At 37.6% G+C, this 19,986-nt stretch overlaps 1 protein-coding gene across 24 annotated transcripts in view; it reads right to left on the minus strand.

Annotated features, from left to right (window-relative positions):
* Positions 1-18,728, minus strand: part of Ppip5k2 (diphosphoinositol pentakisphosphate kinase 2) — a 70,409-nt gene extending 51,681 nt beyond the window's left edge. For 8 of the 24 annotated variants that reach the window (XM_052750272.1, XM_052750269.1, XM_052750270.1 and 5 more), the window contains exons 1-8: positions 18,534-18,725; positions 11,110-11,502; positions 8,838-9,033; positions 6,304-6,394; positions 5,273-5,358; positions 4,367-4,521; positions 2,331-2,432; positions 438-599 (exon numbers count right to left, since the gene is read on the minus strand). In XM_052750272.1, the coding sequence (XP_052606232.1) occupies positions 438-599; positions 2,331-2,432; positions 4,367-4,521; positions 5,273-5,358; positions 6,304-6,394; positions 8,838-9,033; positions 11,110-11,223 (906 nt within the window). In that variant the 5' untranslated portion in view covers positions 11,224-11,502; positions 18,534-18,725. Of the gene's footprint in view, positions 1-437; positions 600-2,330; positions 2,433-4,366; positions 4,522-5,272; positions 5,359-6,303; positions 6,395-8,837; positions 9,034-11,109; positions 11,503-18,014; positions 18,035-18,229; positions 18,485-18,533 lie in introns of those variants that run through there. The other 16 variants (XM_052750268.1, XM_052750259.1, XM_052750261.1 and 13 more) reach the window with 8 other exon arrangements.
* Positions 18,729-19,986: the final 1,258 nt, after the last annotated feature.

Genomic DNA, 19,986 nt, shown 5'->3' on the forward strand with positions numbered 1-19,986 from the left:
ATTAAGGTATTAAGAAGGTATTTGCATTGTTTTCATGAACATGTTTTACTGTGTATTAGGCCAAAGGGTTTAGAGGTAAACAATAAAACAATGAAGATAGTTTTTATTCAACAGTATTTTTAATCAATTTTATAAAAGTAAAAAGTACTTATCGCCATTTAAAAAAATATGTTAGGCACTACCACTAAATACTAGTTAGTGGTGTTAGTCTATAACTTTAATTTTTGACTAAATAAGGCTTATTACTTTTCTATAATAAGGAAAGAACACATTAGTAATACAGGAAAACAGTATCAGACCCACAGAAATGCCTATATACATACATGAACTCACATACACAATTACTCCCTCAGCTTACTTTTCTCTTGTCCAATAATGCTTAGTGGTAAAAAACAAACTTAGACGCAAGGGTATGCGTAATTTGCGTAACAGCTTACCTTGAAAGCGAGGCAGACTTTCCACGCAATCAGCTTCTCCCGTGCATTGAGAATGACTGGGTACCTGACTTCCTTCCCTTCACTGTCTCGTTCGACCTTGCCATCGAGAGCCGGAGATTTTCGAGCCTCGGCATGAGCATAGTCTGGACCCACAGTGTAAACCTTTCATAAAATGGAAATATATACAGCATATATTGCTGGTTAAATATATAACTGGAAAATAAGAAATTCAAAGAAAAGTATCTATTTAAAATAGTTCATATTCCAGATTATTAAAAGACACATCTTTCTGTTTTACATGCCATGATTTTCAATACATTCGAAAGGGTTATATATAATTACTTACACAGCATGAGGCTTTATTCTTTGTACTAAACTACTAAACTGAGCATTATGATGCTAAAATTGTCTATGTCTAATAACAATAACATACAACTCTTAAATAGGAATAGAAAAATAGGCTACAAGAATTTTTTTTAAAGGGTGGCGGGGGGGGCGGGATTAATCTAAACGTAGACAAAGGAAAGGCATTTTCTACAGAGGTAATAAATAGAAAGGGCAGAGGAATAAAGCAGCACAAGGTATTCTGGGAAGGGAAAGGAATTTGACTGTAGTATGTACTGTAAGAAATGGCATTTGTTGGGGGCTAGAGAGATGGCTCATCAGTTAAGAAATGGCATTTATCAGAAGAAAGCTTAGGAAATAGCTCATATGGAAGTATTACAAACATGAATGTTATCTTGTGGTCAATGCGAATTTGCCAGCAAAATTTAAAGGACAGGATCAAGATCAGATTTATAAGTTTAGAAACAACAGCCTAGTCAAAGAAAGGCATGTTGGGAAAAGGTAAGCTTCACTGGTTATCAAGAGCAATGGCATTTTTATATCATAGTACAGTCGGCACAGAACCAAACATCACTAGCATTAATCACTGCTTGGAAACTGGTAGCTACTAGAATGCTCAACCTGATACTGTATTACTCACTAGCCTTTAAAGAATCATATGTATTTAAGCTTTACCTAAACATTTTTATAAGTTTCACTAAAATCTGTCACCTTTGTAATACTGTACGTTTTATTTTAAGTATTTAAGAACACTCTTCTTTAAAAGGAGTTGTTGGGCTTCCAACTGTCAGTGGTGTCCACCACACAAAAGAGTCTGGACTAATGAGTGCTTAGTGTTAGAATGTTTGTCTACCTCACATAAGGGCCTAGGTTCCATCCCTAGTACCAATCACAGTAAAAGAAAACGAAGGAGAAGCTAAACAGTTAACCTTCTTTAAAATAACTGGTAAGCTCAAGATAGGACCTGAAACTTATATGGTCTCTGTGATTCATATGGTCTTATGATACTGAACTCGTGAATTTTTGATCTGACATAAGATGATGCAACTGTGATTTACTTCCAGTTGAAATTATCTTTTGAATTTTGATTTCTGTCTGGTTCATTGACAAAACACTATCATACTCTCATGATGACGATGGACAGCAGCAGCTAAATGCAGTTTGTTGCCATTTGAAAAATAATAATGTTCTTTATGCAGTGCACCATGCAGTTAAGGTATGTTTGTGAGATTAGATTTATTAAATGTATTTTCAACTTACAGTAATTTTTTTCATCCTTTTTTTTCAGAAAAGATTCTCGCTATTAGATCTTCTGGTATGGAACTGGATACGGAGCCAAGGCTTACCTCAAATTCAGGATCCTCCTGTCTCACATCTGCGTCCTGGGATTATAGGATGTACTACCATACCCAGCTACCATAGTGTTTTGAAGTTAACACCGTTTATCAGGACATGACTCAATATTAGTCAAGGAGCATCTGAACTTTACCCCACCATGCCTCAATCAGCCCTATCCTAAATACAAGATTAAAATCTAATCAACCCTACCTTAACATCAGTACCATCTGTAGGCATAAACTCTTCATATATATATGATCCCGTTTTTCGCACACTGCTTTCTGGAGAATATACACTGCTTCTACTGCCAATCTAGAGAGAAAAGATGCCCATCAACATAAAAGTCAAAGTAGTGTCCTCATTTTTATAATAGATCTAAAGTGTAACCTTTATGTCCTATGTACTCTAGACATTCTTAATTATTAAATAACTTTAATTCATGAAGATTTAACAATACTTATTATATATTTGGCAGTATATATTCTCTGGTGTATTATTTTACTTAAACATAACATAAAGAACATAAAATATAATGAATAAATCATGTCTCGGGGGTTGAAGAGAAAGCCTCAGTGTTTAAGGGCACTGGTTGCTCTTCCAGAGGATCCAAGCTCCCAGCACTCACAGCAGGCAGCTAACAACCACCTAGAACTCCAGTGCCAGGGAATCTGATACACAATTCTGGCCTCCCTTCCACACAGATGTGGCGCGCGTGCGCGCGTGTGCACACACACAGAGTATTGAGTCTGTTTATTTCTGCTACAGAGCTTCTACTATGCAAATGACATTTCACCTTATACATACATGTCTAGTTGTTTGCCAGCTTCTTGCGTAATACAGCAGTGATGCTCTAACATTCCTAAAATGTCACCCTGCCACATCTATAGTTATGTTTCTAAGAAATTGCTAGGGTGGTTCCTGTTCATTCATATCTGTACTTACACAGATACTGCCAAAACTTTTCAGAAACTACATTATCTGAGTCTCACCAATAATATATAAGGAAGTTCTAGCTGGTCTAAATTTCCTAGTCTGACCTATACTTGGTATTTTTACTCTTCAATATCTGCCACTATAATGAATGCTTAGATGGCATCTTGTTTTCGTCTTAAGATTTATTTTTACTTTATATGTATTAGTGTTTCGCCTGCATGTATATAAGTGCACCAAATGCATGCAGTGCTTATGGAGGCCAGAAGAGGGCATCAAATCCCCTGGAACTGAAGTCACAGATGGTTGTGAGCTGCCCATGAGTTCTCTGCAAGAAGAGCAAGTGCTCATAACTACTGACCCATCTTTCTAGCCCCTCACTTAACATATGAATCCATGACTATATATGAGTGTATCTTTAATTTTGATACATTTCTAAATTATATAACTAAGAGACTTCATTCCTGCTAACACATTTTGGATTAGGCATGTTTCCCAACTACCCAATTTAAAAGAAAATCCTCATTACTCCAATAAGTAACATGATCATTATTATACTTCAGAACTAATTTGCATTTATTTTACTATGGGAACAATTAAGCATACACTTACACGTGTAAAAATTACCAACATTACTTTTTGTATAAACTGGCATTTTTTCCCCACATGATTTTTCCAACAAAGGTTTTATCTTTAACTCAGTTTCTAGTCTGACAGAAATGCAAGTGGGAGACTGAGGAAACATCGGGTAACTTTCTCTGAATTCTGAGGGCAGGAATTTTGTTCACAACATTATGCAACTACACCGTCTGTGGTGGCTGCATGGGAAATGTCCATTGGTGTCGCTGTTTGGGAGGGTTAAGTGGTGCAGCCTTGCTGGAGGACTGGAGGACCGGAGGACCAGAGGACCTGAGGACTGGAGGACGCGCCTCCCTGGGGGTGGGCTTTGAGAGGAAACAGCTTTCATAGCCATTTCCAGCTCGCTCTCTCAGTTCTCTGCTCCTGCCACTACGATACCTGCAGCTTGCAGTTAAGCTTCCCCTGCCATAAGGGACTCTGATCTCTCTGGAACCTCAAGTTCAAATACCCTCTCCCTTCCTTCTATAAGCTGCTTCTCCTCATGGTATTTTATCACAGTAACAGAAAAGTAACAGTATACTTTCTAACAACATTATCTCAGTCTTATGAATTTTCCTCTAGATATGACGGTACAATATTTGACCTTAGTTTATTCAGCGCTTGATGACTTTTTTAAAAAGTTTTAATGAAGTATTAGAAGAGTGAATATTACTAGCACAAAGGTTACAAAGGCTCACCTTTCTGAAAAGTCTCTGGCTTCCACCACCGGCAGATGTTGGATAATAAATGTAAACATTGTGGTCTTCTGCACTGACTGGCTTTTCTACAAACGGCTTTTGGAAAACTTCCCCATTGACTTCTACATGATCTTCTCCTTCAATCAGATTGCACTCTATAAACAAAGCATCAGAGCAAGAAAAGTCACAAACTGTTCTATCACTTAGTTAACATCTTCACAAGAGAAAAAGTAAAACTGACTTTTCAAGCTTCTAGTAAAACTATGCTAAGCCTCAGCAGACACAATCATGGAGCTGAGGAGGCGGCCCCACCGCCACAGCAGCAGCAACATAACAGCCTGGCTATTATGCAGGGCCCTGGGTTCAACCCTCAGAACCTCAGGGAAAAAAGCCTATCCTGAGACAAGAACTACAGGTAACTAATGACTGGGGAGAGAGGAAGAATGAAACTCATTCCCAAGAATGAGTTTCCTAAATGATTATCCAGTGCCAAATGGTCATCCCTCAAATCATATGTGCACAGTTATACACAGGAAAACCATGGAGCTAACTCCTGTACTACTAGTTAGCCAGTTAGCTCATGGTATCTCCTTTGGTTCTGTTTTTGGAGACACAGTCTCACAGTCGGAAGCCCAGCCTGGCCCAGAACTAAATACGTCCTGACTCTGACCTTGAGTTCCCTATCGACCTGCTTCAACTTTCTGAGTCCTGGTACTACAGGTGAGCACCTCCACAACAGCCCACAATGTTACATGTTAATCAGATACAGTCAGTGCTCATTTGTTTAATTCGTTAAGAAAAACTATTAAATAGGCTACTATGAATTCTTAAGTTCTTTCTATTTATTGCAGGGAAGTGGCAAACAGTTCGTCAAGAACCAAAAGGAAGTCTGTTGAGTTCTCTGACCTTTCGGGTTATTTGGATCACGGTTCAGAATGGCATACCGAGGAAGTAAGATGCCTTCAGCTTGAAGAATGCTATAAACGTCTCTTCTAAAGAAACAGAAAAACATCCTTATTGTTTGGCTCTCTATTTCACAATTTATTGTCTTCCCATACAAGTAAATTATTACTCTTTACTACCATAAGAGGTAAAAATATCAACCTTCTCTGTTTTTCTAAATATTTCAAATATCAGTGTTCCTAACAAAATAGTCAAAGTGCACACAAAATAACTTTTGTAGCATATCAAAAGACTATACTTTAAAACAAGACTGTACATACATGAAGAGAAACAGTCAAGTAAGACTAACATATCACAAGGACAGAATACAGCCTAATTACTAAAAACCTTATCTTATAATAATATTTAATGCTATAGGAAAATATTCACAGTATGCTAGGAGAAAGGTGATTCTATCTTCATACATAATTAGTATATATGTATTTCCTCATAAGTAATATAAGTAATCTCATGTTATAACACAAAAAAGTAGAATGATAATGACACATAGAATTATATGTAACTACCAAAGCAAAACACCAATTAAATGAAGCAGACAAATTTATACCCTTTCATCATTTCAACTAGAAGTCTATGCTCAATGAATTCTAAGACATACAGTAAAGAATTTCCATAATGTGTACACTTTACCATGAAAATCATCAATTAAAATGAATGAATTCCAATGCAATCATCAGTCATATGACAGGAAACTGTAATCTTGATGGGTTTAGTAGGCTTTAGAAATCAAGCAAATGTCCTCCAATTCCCTGTCCCACTACTTGGGAGACTACCCGTGACTTTGTGTAAGTGAACAGATTTCCTCAATTCTCAGGGTTCCTCCTCTGTAAAGTTTGCTAATAATTATTTCTGAGTATTATAAGGATGCAATGAACTAATGTATGTGAAAACATCTGATGCTAGGTCAGCATACACTAATTACTAAGTAAGTATTGATTTCTTTTTCCCTTAATTCAGCCAACTTCACCACTCACCTATCTTGTATGAGATACTGCATATTCAAGTCATTGATTACAAATGGATTCCTGAGTTTTTCATAGGCAACTGCTTTGTCCAGGGGAAATCCTAAGAACACATATTTTTATCATATTCTTTACAATTTCAAGAAAAGCTGAAATCTATAAATTTATCAACTTGAATTGTCACCTCCCCTAAAAAAATAATTTCATTATGTATATAACTGTCTTCTATAAAAGATATAAAATAAGTTATAAATAAGATATAACAATAACTTTCATTTAACTTTTACTATTAAAGTAACATTTCCTTAGTTATTATCATTGATAATGGCATACCAAGTCACTGGCTATGACATGTTATCCTGTATCTGACTATTTAAGGACACCTGATAGAAGATAAGATTCATATATAAAGGGAAATCTATGAACAAATAACATTTCATATCACTTGATTTTTTAAAAATGTCCTCAGCCGGGCGGTGGTGGCGCACGCCTTTAATCCCAGCACTCGGGAGGCAAAGCAAGGCGGATCTCTGTGAGTTCGAGGCCAGCCTGGTCTCCAAAGCGAGTTCCAGGAAAGGCGCAAAGCTACACAGAGAAACCCTGTCTCGAAAAACCAAAAAAAAAAATAAAAAATAAAAAAAAAAATAAAAATGTCCTCAATATACAACTCCCTTTTATTTGATAGTTTGATGTATATAAATATGAACTAGGCTGACCATACCTTTAAAAATAGAAGCAAAAGCAGAAATGGGCTTATACATAATATAATGCACAAAAAATAAAAACATGAATAGAAACATGCGGCTGCTGGGTCACCATTAGGATACAGAAATTAATGCCCTAAAATTTCCAGACTAGTAATGATAAATAAAAATGGAAATAAGTCAAATGTAGGTGTGGTTAGAACAGACTTGAAAACCCATAAAGAATTTCAGAGATCACGTTTCACTCTCTATATTGTCACTGAAATTCCCCAGTGTGTCACACACAGCAGATGAGAACATAAACCAGCATTCAAGCCTCGCCTCTGTCTAGCCATGTAAAGCTTGAGCAAATTTATCTCTCAAGTCCAGCTGCAAATGTGCATGACACCCAACTAGCCAATAGGATTCTTGTGGAATTAAAACATTTTTAATGTATAAAGACACTTAGAAGACTTTGCATAATGTTCCAAAGAATGACACTTTTTATTATTCTTATGTGACAATTCTTTAATAAGTATCTAACTTATCTATGGAGGATAAAAATCAGTCAGCATGACATTGTATGATTTAACTATGAACATTAACTGCATGTGAGCACATTGCATTTTTCCTGCACTACAGGAAATTTTAGAAAGGTTAAGTATTAAAAGGTACTAAAATTCAAATCACAAAGCTATGTTCCATTAAAGAAAACTTATTCCTAAATTACCCTTAGATTTTTAATAATGCATTAAGCAGCAGCTGGACTCAGATTACAAATCTTCACAGCTCTATAATGTATCAGAACTCTGCATGCGTAAATGTTCCCGTGTCATGATTTCAAACTTCCCACCAGAACTTAGCAAGTGGAAAACACCTGCCAGCAGTTCTCTGCTTTGGTTTGTGTTAACGAGAAAATTCTCTCATAGCAACGGAGAACACAGAGAATATGTCTGAGACATGGCAGGGAGCTTTTAGGAGCTAACAGCTTTCACAGAAAGAACCACGTGATGGCAAGAGAAGAACACGCTCACAGGCAGGAAATTTAAACTTTCCTCAAAGAAAAAGCCTCAGCCAAGCGAGATCAGAGCTGGGCTTACTCAAAAGGAACAACAACTTCCATTATCAGTATACAAAAAACAAAACAAAACAAAACAAACCCAAAAACCTAGCAGAGCTCAAAGCTATTTTCTAGGTAACAGGTAATGATTAACATAGGAACAAACTCTGAAACTTACATACTTATTAATGGGAAAAATCACGTAATTCACAAAATGTAGAAAAAATTTCAGAAATAGATTTAGCAATAATTTTGATTATTGGATTTTATTATAATGTAATACTTAAACTTAACTGATACTGCCATTAAATTAAAAATGGTAAGGAAGAGCTAAAATTTTAACTGAAAGTTCTTAACAAATAAGGTATGCTTATTTATATAAAGAACGACAGGTCGCTTTCTATGTGGTAAAAATATAGGATTTAAAACATCTAACAATTCAAGAGTTTATCCATGATGTGTGAATGAGTTGATCACAACCTTATTTTAACAATGAAGACTAGGAGTCTTCCAAATGTTTGGTTATTAGTTAACTATGTTAGACATTTACACTATACAAACCATAAAAAAGGGGGAATGGAAAAATTTGATAAAATCTAAGAAAAGCTAAATATAAAGTTAAATATAACTATGACACAAATTTTTAAAAAACACAGGCAGAAGAAAAGGATTAGAAATATATCTCAATGTTAATTTCCCTTATCTGTGAGCTAGCTTCACTCTGTTTTATCCAATATTTTACAACTAATGTGTATTATTTTTACAATCCGAGAGGATAAAAGCCCCCGTCCACCATTTATTACCTTTAGAATGGAAAGAAATAAGACAATCACATAAAGGCCAGTTTTCCACGGGTTCGTTCAAAATTACTTCCTCTTCAAAAACTACTACTGTGATGTATTTAAATAAGGAGATACGTTCCAAAATTTCCTTCATGGGTTTGGATTTGGATTTCTTTGCCATGGAACATATTCCAACCACAATCTGCCTTTCTGGTGGCTAAAACAGAAACAAAACAAAACAATAGGATGACTTAATAGGCATTCTAAAATACTGCTATCTTAATTTCCTCTCAGAAGTAGATGAGCCATAAGAAGCAATAAGACTGACATATTCACCATTGAAGTCATTAAAATCCTATCAGTTATAATACTTTCCAATTAAAACATTTTTTTACAAAGATCTGAAAAGAACTTTAAAAAAAAAAACACTTTCAGCACATTGCTACTGTTTCCAGTTGTTTAAAGTATGAATAAACATCCCTTCTTCAACTACTTCTAGCATTTATCTAACGATCTTCAGGCAGAAAAGGGCAAATGGGAGTGAAAAATCCATCTACTCTAACTAAAAAGTCCAGGAAGAGTCAGATAAAAAATTTGGCTACCTAAAATCAAATGCATTTCCAAGTACAGAGCTGGACAGCACTGAGTCTCCTTACAGACTGAGCTGGGACATTAGCTGGTCAAACAGCTTTCTGAACGGCTCACTGACAAAAAAGAAGATGCCAACGACCTTTGACACTCCCTCCGGTATTCAGACGTGGCATGCCCACCTAATGGTTTTGTTATTCTTTGTACTTTTTTTTTTTTTTTTACCAAATTAACGTTCAATCTTGAATATGCACATCATATAAATAGTAACATATCGGGTATTTCACGTGCTCACAAAATTCCTTAACATTCATTCCTGATTCTTTGCACTGCATCTTGCTTTTTCCATTCAGGAGCTTTATATGGTCTATTAACCATATAAAGTTGTATCTCGTTCTTCTCTCTTCCATGACTTTATGTATTTCATATATCACTATATAAAGCGGCTCAAAAGTGGTTCACTAAACTTCCTCTTTAATGTAGCAATAAAAATTTGGGGGTTAAATTGTTCCCTTTTTCATCTAGAAAAAGTAATTCTACATTGCCTCTTCTAACATGAAAATTGGAGTTCAAATGAGTATTAGGTTTGATTATAAACCAATCAGATTATAAACAATAACTGTCTTGGGGTCTACTATCTCCACTTCCCCTCATCAACCATCTTAGGCTTCCCTATTCATTTTATTCCTCATCACAATTTTAAAAATGGCTCATTATATATAAAATCTTCCTAAAGGAGACTTCACAGGTCACATCTACTAGTTATTTCTCACTGCTATGACAAAGTAAGTGACAGAAACCATGAAGGGAAGGTTTATTTAGTCACGGTTCCTGAAGGTTCAGCCCACAGTGGCTTAGGCAGAACATCACCGCAACAGAAATGGGAGGCAGTAAGAGTGTGCAAGAGTGTGCCTCCTGACTAGCCCTCCAAGGCATACATACCCCCAGTGACTTCTTTTCTGGCACAGAGCCTAAGTAAGTGTCCAATCGCTCCTGTAGTCTGATCTTACCACTTTTACCAAATGTGACAGGCTTTTCTTTTAAAATAAGATTCTATTTTTAATTTGAAATTTAAGAAAATCAACACATGTGTCTGCATTTTAAATCAGTTCCCCAAATAAAATAATCTCTGCCTGTGAAGAACAAGGAAGAAAATGAGTCTAACAGATGTGCTCCACTTCTAAGATGCAACGTGGGCCGGGCGGTGGTGGCGCAGGCTTTAATCCCAGCACTCAGGAGGCAGAGCCAGGCGGATCTCTGTGAGTTCGAGGCCAGCCTGGGCTACCAAGTGAGTCCCAGGAAAGGCGCAAAGCTACACAGAGAAACCCTGTCTAGAAAAACCAAAAAAAAAAAAAAAAAAGATGCAACGTGGACATGACATGCAGATATATTAGTTTATCACACACATAATAAGCAGATAAGCAGGCCTTTGAGACAGTCTTATTGAACTTCATAAACCAAGTTAAGGAGTTTCTTGATATCTTACAACAACACTGAACTTCAGGATCTTATCTCCAGCTACATGTATTACACTTTTTAAATGCCTGTCTACTCACTATCACTTATACTTTTCCAATTAAAGACTTTTTCACAAATTTGCACATTAAAAAGTAGTCTTAATTTAAAATCCTAGTATTCATTTACATTGACAGTAATTAATGAAAGTTCTGTTCGGTACTGGTTTATCACAAAAAAGACAACTCACAGACTCATCCTCTTCCTCCTCATCTTCATCTGCATGGTGGAAGAAACGACGATAATTTCCAGAGTTTATTTCTGCATCTTCAGGCCCAACAAAGAATCTGGGGGCTTCACTCATTTTTATTTCATTTGATATATGACAAATTTCAAGAATCTACATTAAAACTTCTTCAAATAAATAGTGCTGGAAGAAAACATTCTCGCCGTGCTAGCTGACACACAGGTCTGCTGCAGTGTTGTTACACAATCACGTGAAATGTGCTGACATTTAGTTGGCAAATGCTCCTTTGTTCTCAGATATCATGGCTTCATTGTTGATCTCCAAGTTGCTGCTGCAGTTTAAACACAAAGACAACGAGGCTACTGCTTCCCTGAGTTGAAACAGCAATCCTTTTACCTAAAATGCAATGCAAACAATTAATTTGAAGAGTGTACTTTAAAAACACATAAAGCAATTTTAAATACTAGAAAATCAGAACCAATAACCTGATAAAGGCCACCAAAATGAAAATAGATTTTCCTTTATAAAATTAAGTAATGAAGACTATATTCTAGTAAAATACATCAGCGCAAGTGGATGAGATAACAAAACATAACAGAAAGATTACATTCAATTCAAATCTAAAGAGTACCTGACAAATAATGGACCTGAGAAAATATAAATTACTGCAAACTATAAAACAAAAGTTTGTGAAAAGTCAAAATCCTCCATGCAGAAGTATCTAAAAGGAGTAGACAAGGACAGAGAAAACATAATGTAAGTTTGCTAATAACTGAAAATTGAGCATCGATCTGAGATGGCATTAAATCAACTGTAAAAGTTCAGTTAAAAACAGGTTTGTTTTTTTAAGTGAACAACTATTCTGCATTAATTAGTAGAGTGAAAACAAGACTTTATTCAATAGAAGCTCTCAAACTGATAGTTTTAAACTATTTAGCGAAAATAACACAATTGATAGTCTCCTAATGTGCTCATCAAGATACTGCATATGATTCAATGACACTCCCAATAAAAACCTTCCATGAAAATCCACTAATTAACTACCATAGGCTAATAATATAATCTCAAACTGTCCCTTACAAAGCTGTTTACATGTATTTGAACACTGGTGATATTAAAATTAGTTATCTGCCAAGATGAAATCGTGTATCAATATTCCATTTGATGACTGGATTTAAAAAAAACCCTGCTTAATCAAGTAATGTTTAAAAAATATCGATTAATGTGCTAGATAGATTTACAAAGCACAACTCAAAATTCTTATTTCCAGAGGTCTGATTCCAGTTTCACTGATGGCTTTCTGTGAAATATTATGATCAGTTTACTTTTATTCACTAAGCCTTGACTTTACAAAATTGTTACAAAAGTTAAAATCATTTGGGACTAAACTCAAAGAATAATTTATTTATTGGAAAAAACCCATAAGCTTCTATAACTCCACAGCTGTAGATAATGTCAGCTCAGCTTGGTTACTAAATGGCATACATCCTTGGGGGCTCTGGGTGCTTTGTATCTTGTTTCCACTTAAACCTCTCCAAATATTTTAGTAGCAGAAAGGGTATGTGCTTGGAGTCAACTACACCAACCTGCTACTAAACAACTAACAACTTATGCAAGCATCTTTGAATCTCAGCTTCCCTCTCTCTTTCTCTCTCCCTCCCTCACTCCCCCCACCCGTGTGTGTGTGTGTGTGTGTGTGTGTGTGTGTGTGTGTGTGTGTGTGTGTGTGTGTGAGAGAGAGAGAGAGAGAGAGAGAGAGAGAGAGAGAAATACCAACAGCCTGTAACTGTGAAGGCTGATGTAGCACAGTGCTTCACGCATACTGAATACTTAATAAACCAACACTTCTATGTGAACTGCTACAAATTAAGCTTCCTACTAACATAACATGGAAATCTCAGAGTACTGCTGGCTATTTGTTGAATTGGACATATTTATTAAATAAATACTATTCACTTCTCATAGACACACTTCACTAAACACAAACAACTGTCTCTAGTTTAAGTATGGTAACAAAAATGATAATTAAAAAAAAACAACCTCATTTTAGAGGCAGTGCTGTTTTTGTTGCTGTTTGTTTTTCATTTAAATATTGTTTGTGCAATGCGAACACATGAACATAAAATTTTGAAAAACTCAGTCAAGAATCCAATGACCAGTCACAGAAATATGATTGCTATTGTTGGCTGTAAAATTACTCATTTGTGGGTCTAGAGAGATGGCTCAGTAGTAAGAGCACTGTGTAGTCTACCACAGGTCCTGAGTTCAATTCCAAACACCCACATGGCAGATCACAACTATAGTCCCATGGAATCCAATGCCCTCTTCTTGTGTGCAGACATACATGCAGACAAACCATACACATGAAACACATATGTAAATTTAAAAAAAAAATACTGGTTTCTACTTCCTACTAGTCTTTTCAATGAATAGTCCGCATTGGAAGCAGAAATCATCCCGAGGATAGGGTGAGAAGGTGTGTAGCACCTTTCTTCTTCTCCCCAACAATATAAATTAGTAAGTGATCTGCCTCCCCCACCTACAACACACACACCACTTACGGAATTGAGCTGCGTCTTTTGAATGCTGCCTAGAGGACAAGAGTACATGTCCTCCTCCGAACAACAGTAAGCTTATACCCAAATCCGAGTCTTATGCGTTCACCAGAGAAAGACAGTAAATGAACCGACAATGAAGCATGTGCTAGGACGTCTTCTCCAAACACATGATGTCTGAGGAAAGCCGGGGTGATATGCTGAGATCATTTTAGTCAAGGAACATGGAATACTGAAGCAGAAGTACACTTGGTGCATTTTCTGAGTCCAAAGAACAGTCAAGGAGGTCAGAGTAGAACAGGAAAGCGAAGGAAATATGGAGGAAAACAACGTTAGAGATGTAACTAAGGTGCGTGCAGAGGACTGGGGGGTAACTATCACTTTCGGAACTGCACCTGAAAAAACAGGTGACGCAGAAGAGGCAGGCAGGTTAGACCGTAAAGAACTGTGTTATAATGGTGGGAAGAGCAATTAGCCCTCAAAAGAATATAAGGCTGGGTAATGCTTCCATTTATTTTCCTGTAATTCTATTTCAATATATGAGAGAGATTATTAAAAAGCTGAACCAATCAACGCTTAAAAATAAGAACTTAGGAGTCAAAATACCTAAGCTGGATTCTTGTCCTTTATAATTAATTGTATTTGATCTCCTGGGTCCTCAATTTCTATATAAGTAAACTGTACTTGTCATAGCCCATGTAAGGGTTAAATATACATACATACATTAAAGGTATCCACACCCCAAATTTGGGGAAAACTCCACACCAATGAGAATGTTTGAGTAGGACCTGGGTATTTCTTAAGGTTTCCCAAGCAGTTCCAACAAGCAATCAAGTTTAGTCATGGACTACCTCCCCCGGCCAAAAAAAAAAAAAAAAAAAAAATGAAGGGGGGAAAAGAGTAAAATAATAAAAGCATAAGGAAGCAAACCACATGTTCACCACTTTCATGACTAAGAAGTTTGTTATTATAAGAAATCAGATTATCTTCTGTAATAAAAGGATCTAAAACTGATAAAGTATGGAATCTCTGTCCTCCTGGTGCTTGGCTTATCTCAATATAAATATTTCTCCACAAAATTTCCCAATATTCAAGATTTATTCCCTTTATCATTCATTCGGCCTAAGTGACCTACGGTCTTATTATTTAATAATCTCAGCTGTATACAGCTCTGCAAATATAAACCTCAAGGTGAAACTTTACTGAATGTTTTTATGTGCTAAAGACTTAGTTTTTTAATGCAGAGCTTCCTAACATGTTGCTCAACCATGAATGTAAAATTAGGCATGTTCAAAAATTGTCTGAGCCATTCATATGGCTATGAGCCCTACTCAGATAACTTGAGCAGCACTAAGTTCGGTTTTCCCTATGATACAGCAAAGAGACTCATTTTCAATGTATGCCTTAAAATGGAAAAAGTTAAGAAGCAATTACTGCTTTGTGAATAAACGCTCTCAAATCATCTTTGATTATGGATATTTTCCCCATCTTATAAATATTTAAAGTACATAGATAAATGTTTATCATTTCAATAATACTGAACATGAGGCCTAAGTATTCCAATAATTTAAACTATATTAAATCAACCAATCAATGATCACATAATCAATCAAAAAATCTGCAAAAGCCAGGTCTGTTTAAACCTAAGGTCACTAATACAAGCAAAAAAAAAAAAATTCATAGTTCTTTACCACATTATTGCAGATGTTTAATAAGTACTCAAAAATATTGAATAAGTTTTTTCCCTCTCAAGTGGTATACAGTCTCCCACAAAATTGAATTTAATGAGAATCTGAGATCTAGAGCATTCTCAATGCTTATTTCACTTGAAATCTACAACTTGCACTGATTGTGGTCATATCATCACACAATCAATACTCAACAATTTGATCAATGTTCATTCATGAATTTCCAAAGTGACAGTTACTGCCTAGTCTGAAAGATCTATAAATTATTCAAATATCAGAATTGAATCTTTCTTTAGTTTTAAGATTCCTTTTGTAGCAATGGTCCCCAAATGGACTGGTTACACCAATAAACACCAATAATAAACACATTACTGGCCTATCACAAAAGTTTTGAGCAGGAATTCTTAAAGAGAAATTGTATTTTAACAAACAGACAAGCAGCTACGTTTGAGATGAGTGCAAAAAATTAAAATGACTTAACACTGGCTTCCAAATTTGAAATGTGTTCCATTTACTAGTTCCCATACATGCCAAGCAGCAACTTGAAAACTTGAACATATATCAGAACCACTTGGTGGACTCAGATCTCAACCAGGAAAATTTAGGGCTGAGCCCAGGATTCCGCCCTCCTAAAACTCCAAGGTGATGCTGACATTGCATAGAGTCTCACTTTGAGAACTGCTCCACTCTAGCAAAACTTCAACTGCCCCCCCCCCCCCAACACACACACTGGCTCAGCTCTCTTTATGTTTTGCCCAGCTCTAGCCACCAGATAAAATGGGGTTATAAATCCCATAGTTTTGAAGATTAAATGAGAATGCACGTGCCACAACAATTAGCATACGTTAAGGACTCAGTAAAACATCAGCTGTTTCTGTAAGTGGCTAACTATGGTTATAAAGAAGAAGTTTCTGACTTTATTTTAACTGACAAAAAAAAAAAAATTCTAAACTCAGCTAAGTTTAGAGTGTACCTTCTGGCAGAGGATGATGGCCAGCTCAGATCCTCTCCTGCTGCTGCTTATGGTGCCCTTGTTACAGCACTCCAGTCTTAACTGCGCTGCTCCTGACTAGACTATCTACTGCCCTGGATAAACAGTTCATTGATACTGGGTAGAGTTATGTCCTTTAAAATAACACCCTGGATAAATGATCAGTCCTGAACTGTATTTACAACTCCCTTAAAAAGATCTTTCAAGCTATCATTCCCATAGATTCCACTAAAATCCAGCCACCAAGGAGTAAATTTCCACTTAAAAACAAAACAAAACAAAAAACCAACTAAGGAAACTAGAACTCCAATAACGGTTGTTGAACCAGAACACAAAAACATAACCGGTTTCCTGAGATCCACAGAACATTTTCCAGGGGAAACATTGTTATAAATAGTAGCTAATTCCAGCACACTAAGAAGAAGCTACATAAAGAGTTCAATGTTGGCTTCTTCAGTCTAGCAAAGGCAAGCTAGAATAGTTTTTTGATTATACAGACCAAGCCTGTTCCAAGTTCCATACAGCTCTGGCACTGATTCCCCTCCCTCTTCAAAAGGTATACAGCTTGTTTTCCTGAGTCAGCTCTTCTGTTGGGAATTCACCTTTCTGCTGAGTCAGCTTTTTGGTCTGGAAGTTCCTATTCTCCTTGAAATAAACAACCGGAAGACTTCAAAGAATGTTTCCCAGACAATTCTCATGCATTGTCTATCAACCCCAAACACATAGCTTTACCTTTCCCCACCCTTCAAGTTCCATAAAACCTCTTTCCAATGATCTGTTTCTATGAGAGCTCAAGGGTTTATTTTTAATCAGCAAACATTTCAAATTTTTGGAAAGACTGCACCAACTGCTTATATGTCTAGTATTAGAGTCAACATTTTATTAATTGCTCAATTTAATACCCTCATAATGTTCAGTTTAATACCCTTAATCTACAAATCACATTGATCCAACACTTAAATAGCAAGCTTTGATTGTACAATTATGACCCTTCATCAGCTTCAGCACTTGTATTTTTTAACAGTCTATATCGCAAGGAATATTTGAGGTTCTGAAATACTTAATTCTACATCACACACAGAAGTTGCATGGAGATCATGGCTGTCATTTGTCAGACACAAAAAAGCACACTATGTGCTTTCTTAAATGGACAAATATAACTTTCAGCCACTGAAATTGTTAGTGAAGAAATCGTCATAACGAGAATAATGGCAGGACAATAGAATGCAGATGTTGGATTCAGATCTACTTTCTAGTAAAGCTTCAAAGGTTTACTCGTAGCAAAATGTTACTAGGGTAAGTTACATGACCTCACTAACTTTCCATTTTCCAGCTGAAAAAAAAAAAGGAATAATCTAACAACCTTCACGGAACTCGTGAAAGACTGGATGAAAATACATGTGCAAAGCATTTGGCTGCTACGCATTAAATAGTAGCTATCATCATGTTATCGCTCTAAAACCACATATTTCCGTTTTTTAAAACTGTAATAGCGAACAAAACCCTGTCCCAGGGTAGGCTAGGACGCTAATGCTGGAGTCAGCCATGCTTCCTACTTCTACAGCTAAGACTTCTAGGACGCTGAAACAAGACAACCACTACCACATAACTCCAAGAATGGTAACTCTCAGGAAGTTGCCCAGAACCTCGAGGATGATATACAAAGGTCATTACCTACATGGGAAGACGCAAGGCCGTCTAATCTATAAGGTGCGGGTGCGGCATTGACCTGCAACCCGTCGTATCTCACCCTGCGAAGCTGCGGGCTCACAGGGCTTTTGTTCTTTGAAAGTGGGTGTGGAAAGCAAAGGCAGGCAGGGTGATGGAGACTAAGGAATCACACAGCCACCTCTCCCCACAGCAGAATCCAAACAACGCTGCACACACACCTCAGTTAGAAGTTAGGCAGCTCCCTTCTAGCTGAACTGCAATTTCTGGCTTTTTCAAACCCAAGAAATGGAAAGGGGAAGCGAGGCGGGAAGTGCAAGAGAAGTCAAGCCTGAAAAGGACCCCGGGGCTGTACTGTCACTCCTCCCAGACCACGTTGTCATTCGCCACGGTCCGTGTCTCTTGCAAGAGCACGTGTCTAGGGTCCGCAGAGTGGAGTAGAGACAAAGCAGACACCTAGAGGCGGCAGTGAGCCTCCGCCCATCGGGTCTGGCTCCGGTTCTCCACCGAGCTCCGGGTCCTCACCTGCCTCGGCGGCGGTCATCAAGCGCTCTGTGGGAGATGCTTGAGCCCATCCAGGTTTCGGTTCCTCCCCTTTAATCGCGGGGGCAAGGGTGAGGTGTTTGGGCAGAGGCGGCTCACGGAGGCGTGGACCTGAATCTTCCCTCTTCGGCAACAGCGGAACCGCGGGCACGGCTACACCTCGGGAGTCTCCGACACGCCTCTTCCCCGGCCTGCCCTCCACCGGTCTCACACGGAAACTGCACCGGCCGGGACGGTTTCCGCCGGGCCAACGATCCGCCTGAGCTTTCCTGTTCCACAGCTCACTCCCCCCGGCCCCCAACCCAAACACCGACCCGGCTAGTTCCGCTTCCGGCAGCACCAGATAAGTCGCGAGAGGAGAGTTAAAACCTGCCGTTTGCATTTAGGACCACTTCGGTGAGTGGTCGTTCTAGTGTGCTCTGTCGTACTTCTTTTTTTTTTTTTTTTTTAAGTGAGGCGTAACCTGATAATAACTTTTAAAACGGCCCCGGTGGACTGCTCTTGAGAAAGGGTTTGAGGAGGTGGAGGTTTCGCGCAGGCGCCGTTGGGGCGGGAGGGCCTTGAGCTTTTGCAGCCGATCGGAAGCTGGCTGCAAAGAGGCGAGGACTGCTGGGCTCAGGGAGTTGGCGACTGAGTGTGTGATTGAGTTGTCAACGGTCATTTTCTTGCTTATGCAAGGATTAGCTGGACCTTGCCCTCCGGAGTCGGTTAACAAGCTGCGAAAATGCTTGCGGAGCGCTCCCTCGCCGGCGGCTAGGAATGCTTGACTGCATTCAAAACAGCACTCTTGGTCGCTTGGCTGTCGCCGGAGAAGTCTCCCCCTGGATCGTAGTCACCATTCAGTGTGAAAACCTACACCGAAGTAAAGAAATGAGCCCGAGGGGGCGGGGGGAGCTTTTAGCACGTAGCTTTAAAGGAAAAAGGCACTTTTTTAAAGTCTCACTGAATTCTCCTTTCGTGGACATTTCGAATCTCGGTTGAGAATTTTCAAAACGGACATGAATTTGTCCTGTGCGGCAGATGAAGTAAAGGGATTTCTTGTTAAACAAATGTATACGCTTAAGTGAGACAGATTACAGAATGTTCTGGAGTATTGCCTCCTCAGGCTTCTCCCAGCCTTGTCCAGTTAATATATAAACTGTACTGGTTCAGTTTTCAGAGATTGAACTAGAAAAAAATTCAAAAGTCAGAATTTTAATCCCGAATTACTGTGTTTACTAAAACATTACACGTTTTATGTTTTTAAGTTGGAATACAAACCTCCTGTAACCTTTCATTGCTCTTAACGGTAGCTTTGTGGTTAGTAGGTATAATAGGGGGAAACAAATCCTTATTTAAAGGGATATTTAATCGCTTTAATTTTATTAGATACACAAAGCAAAATTATTGAAGAAGTTAAGCAATAAGTATCAGTAAAAATATTTGTTTTATTTAA

This window comes from Peromyscus californicus, unplaced genomic scaffold (genome assembly GCF_007827085.1).
Source record: "Peromyscus californicus insignis strain IS unplaced genomic scaffold, ASM782708v3 Scaffold_21__1_contigs__length_65335640, whole genome shotgun sequence".
NCBI lineage: Eukaryota > Metazoa > Chordata > Mammalia > Rodentia > Cricetidae > Peromyscus > Peromyscus californicus.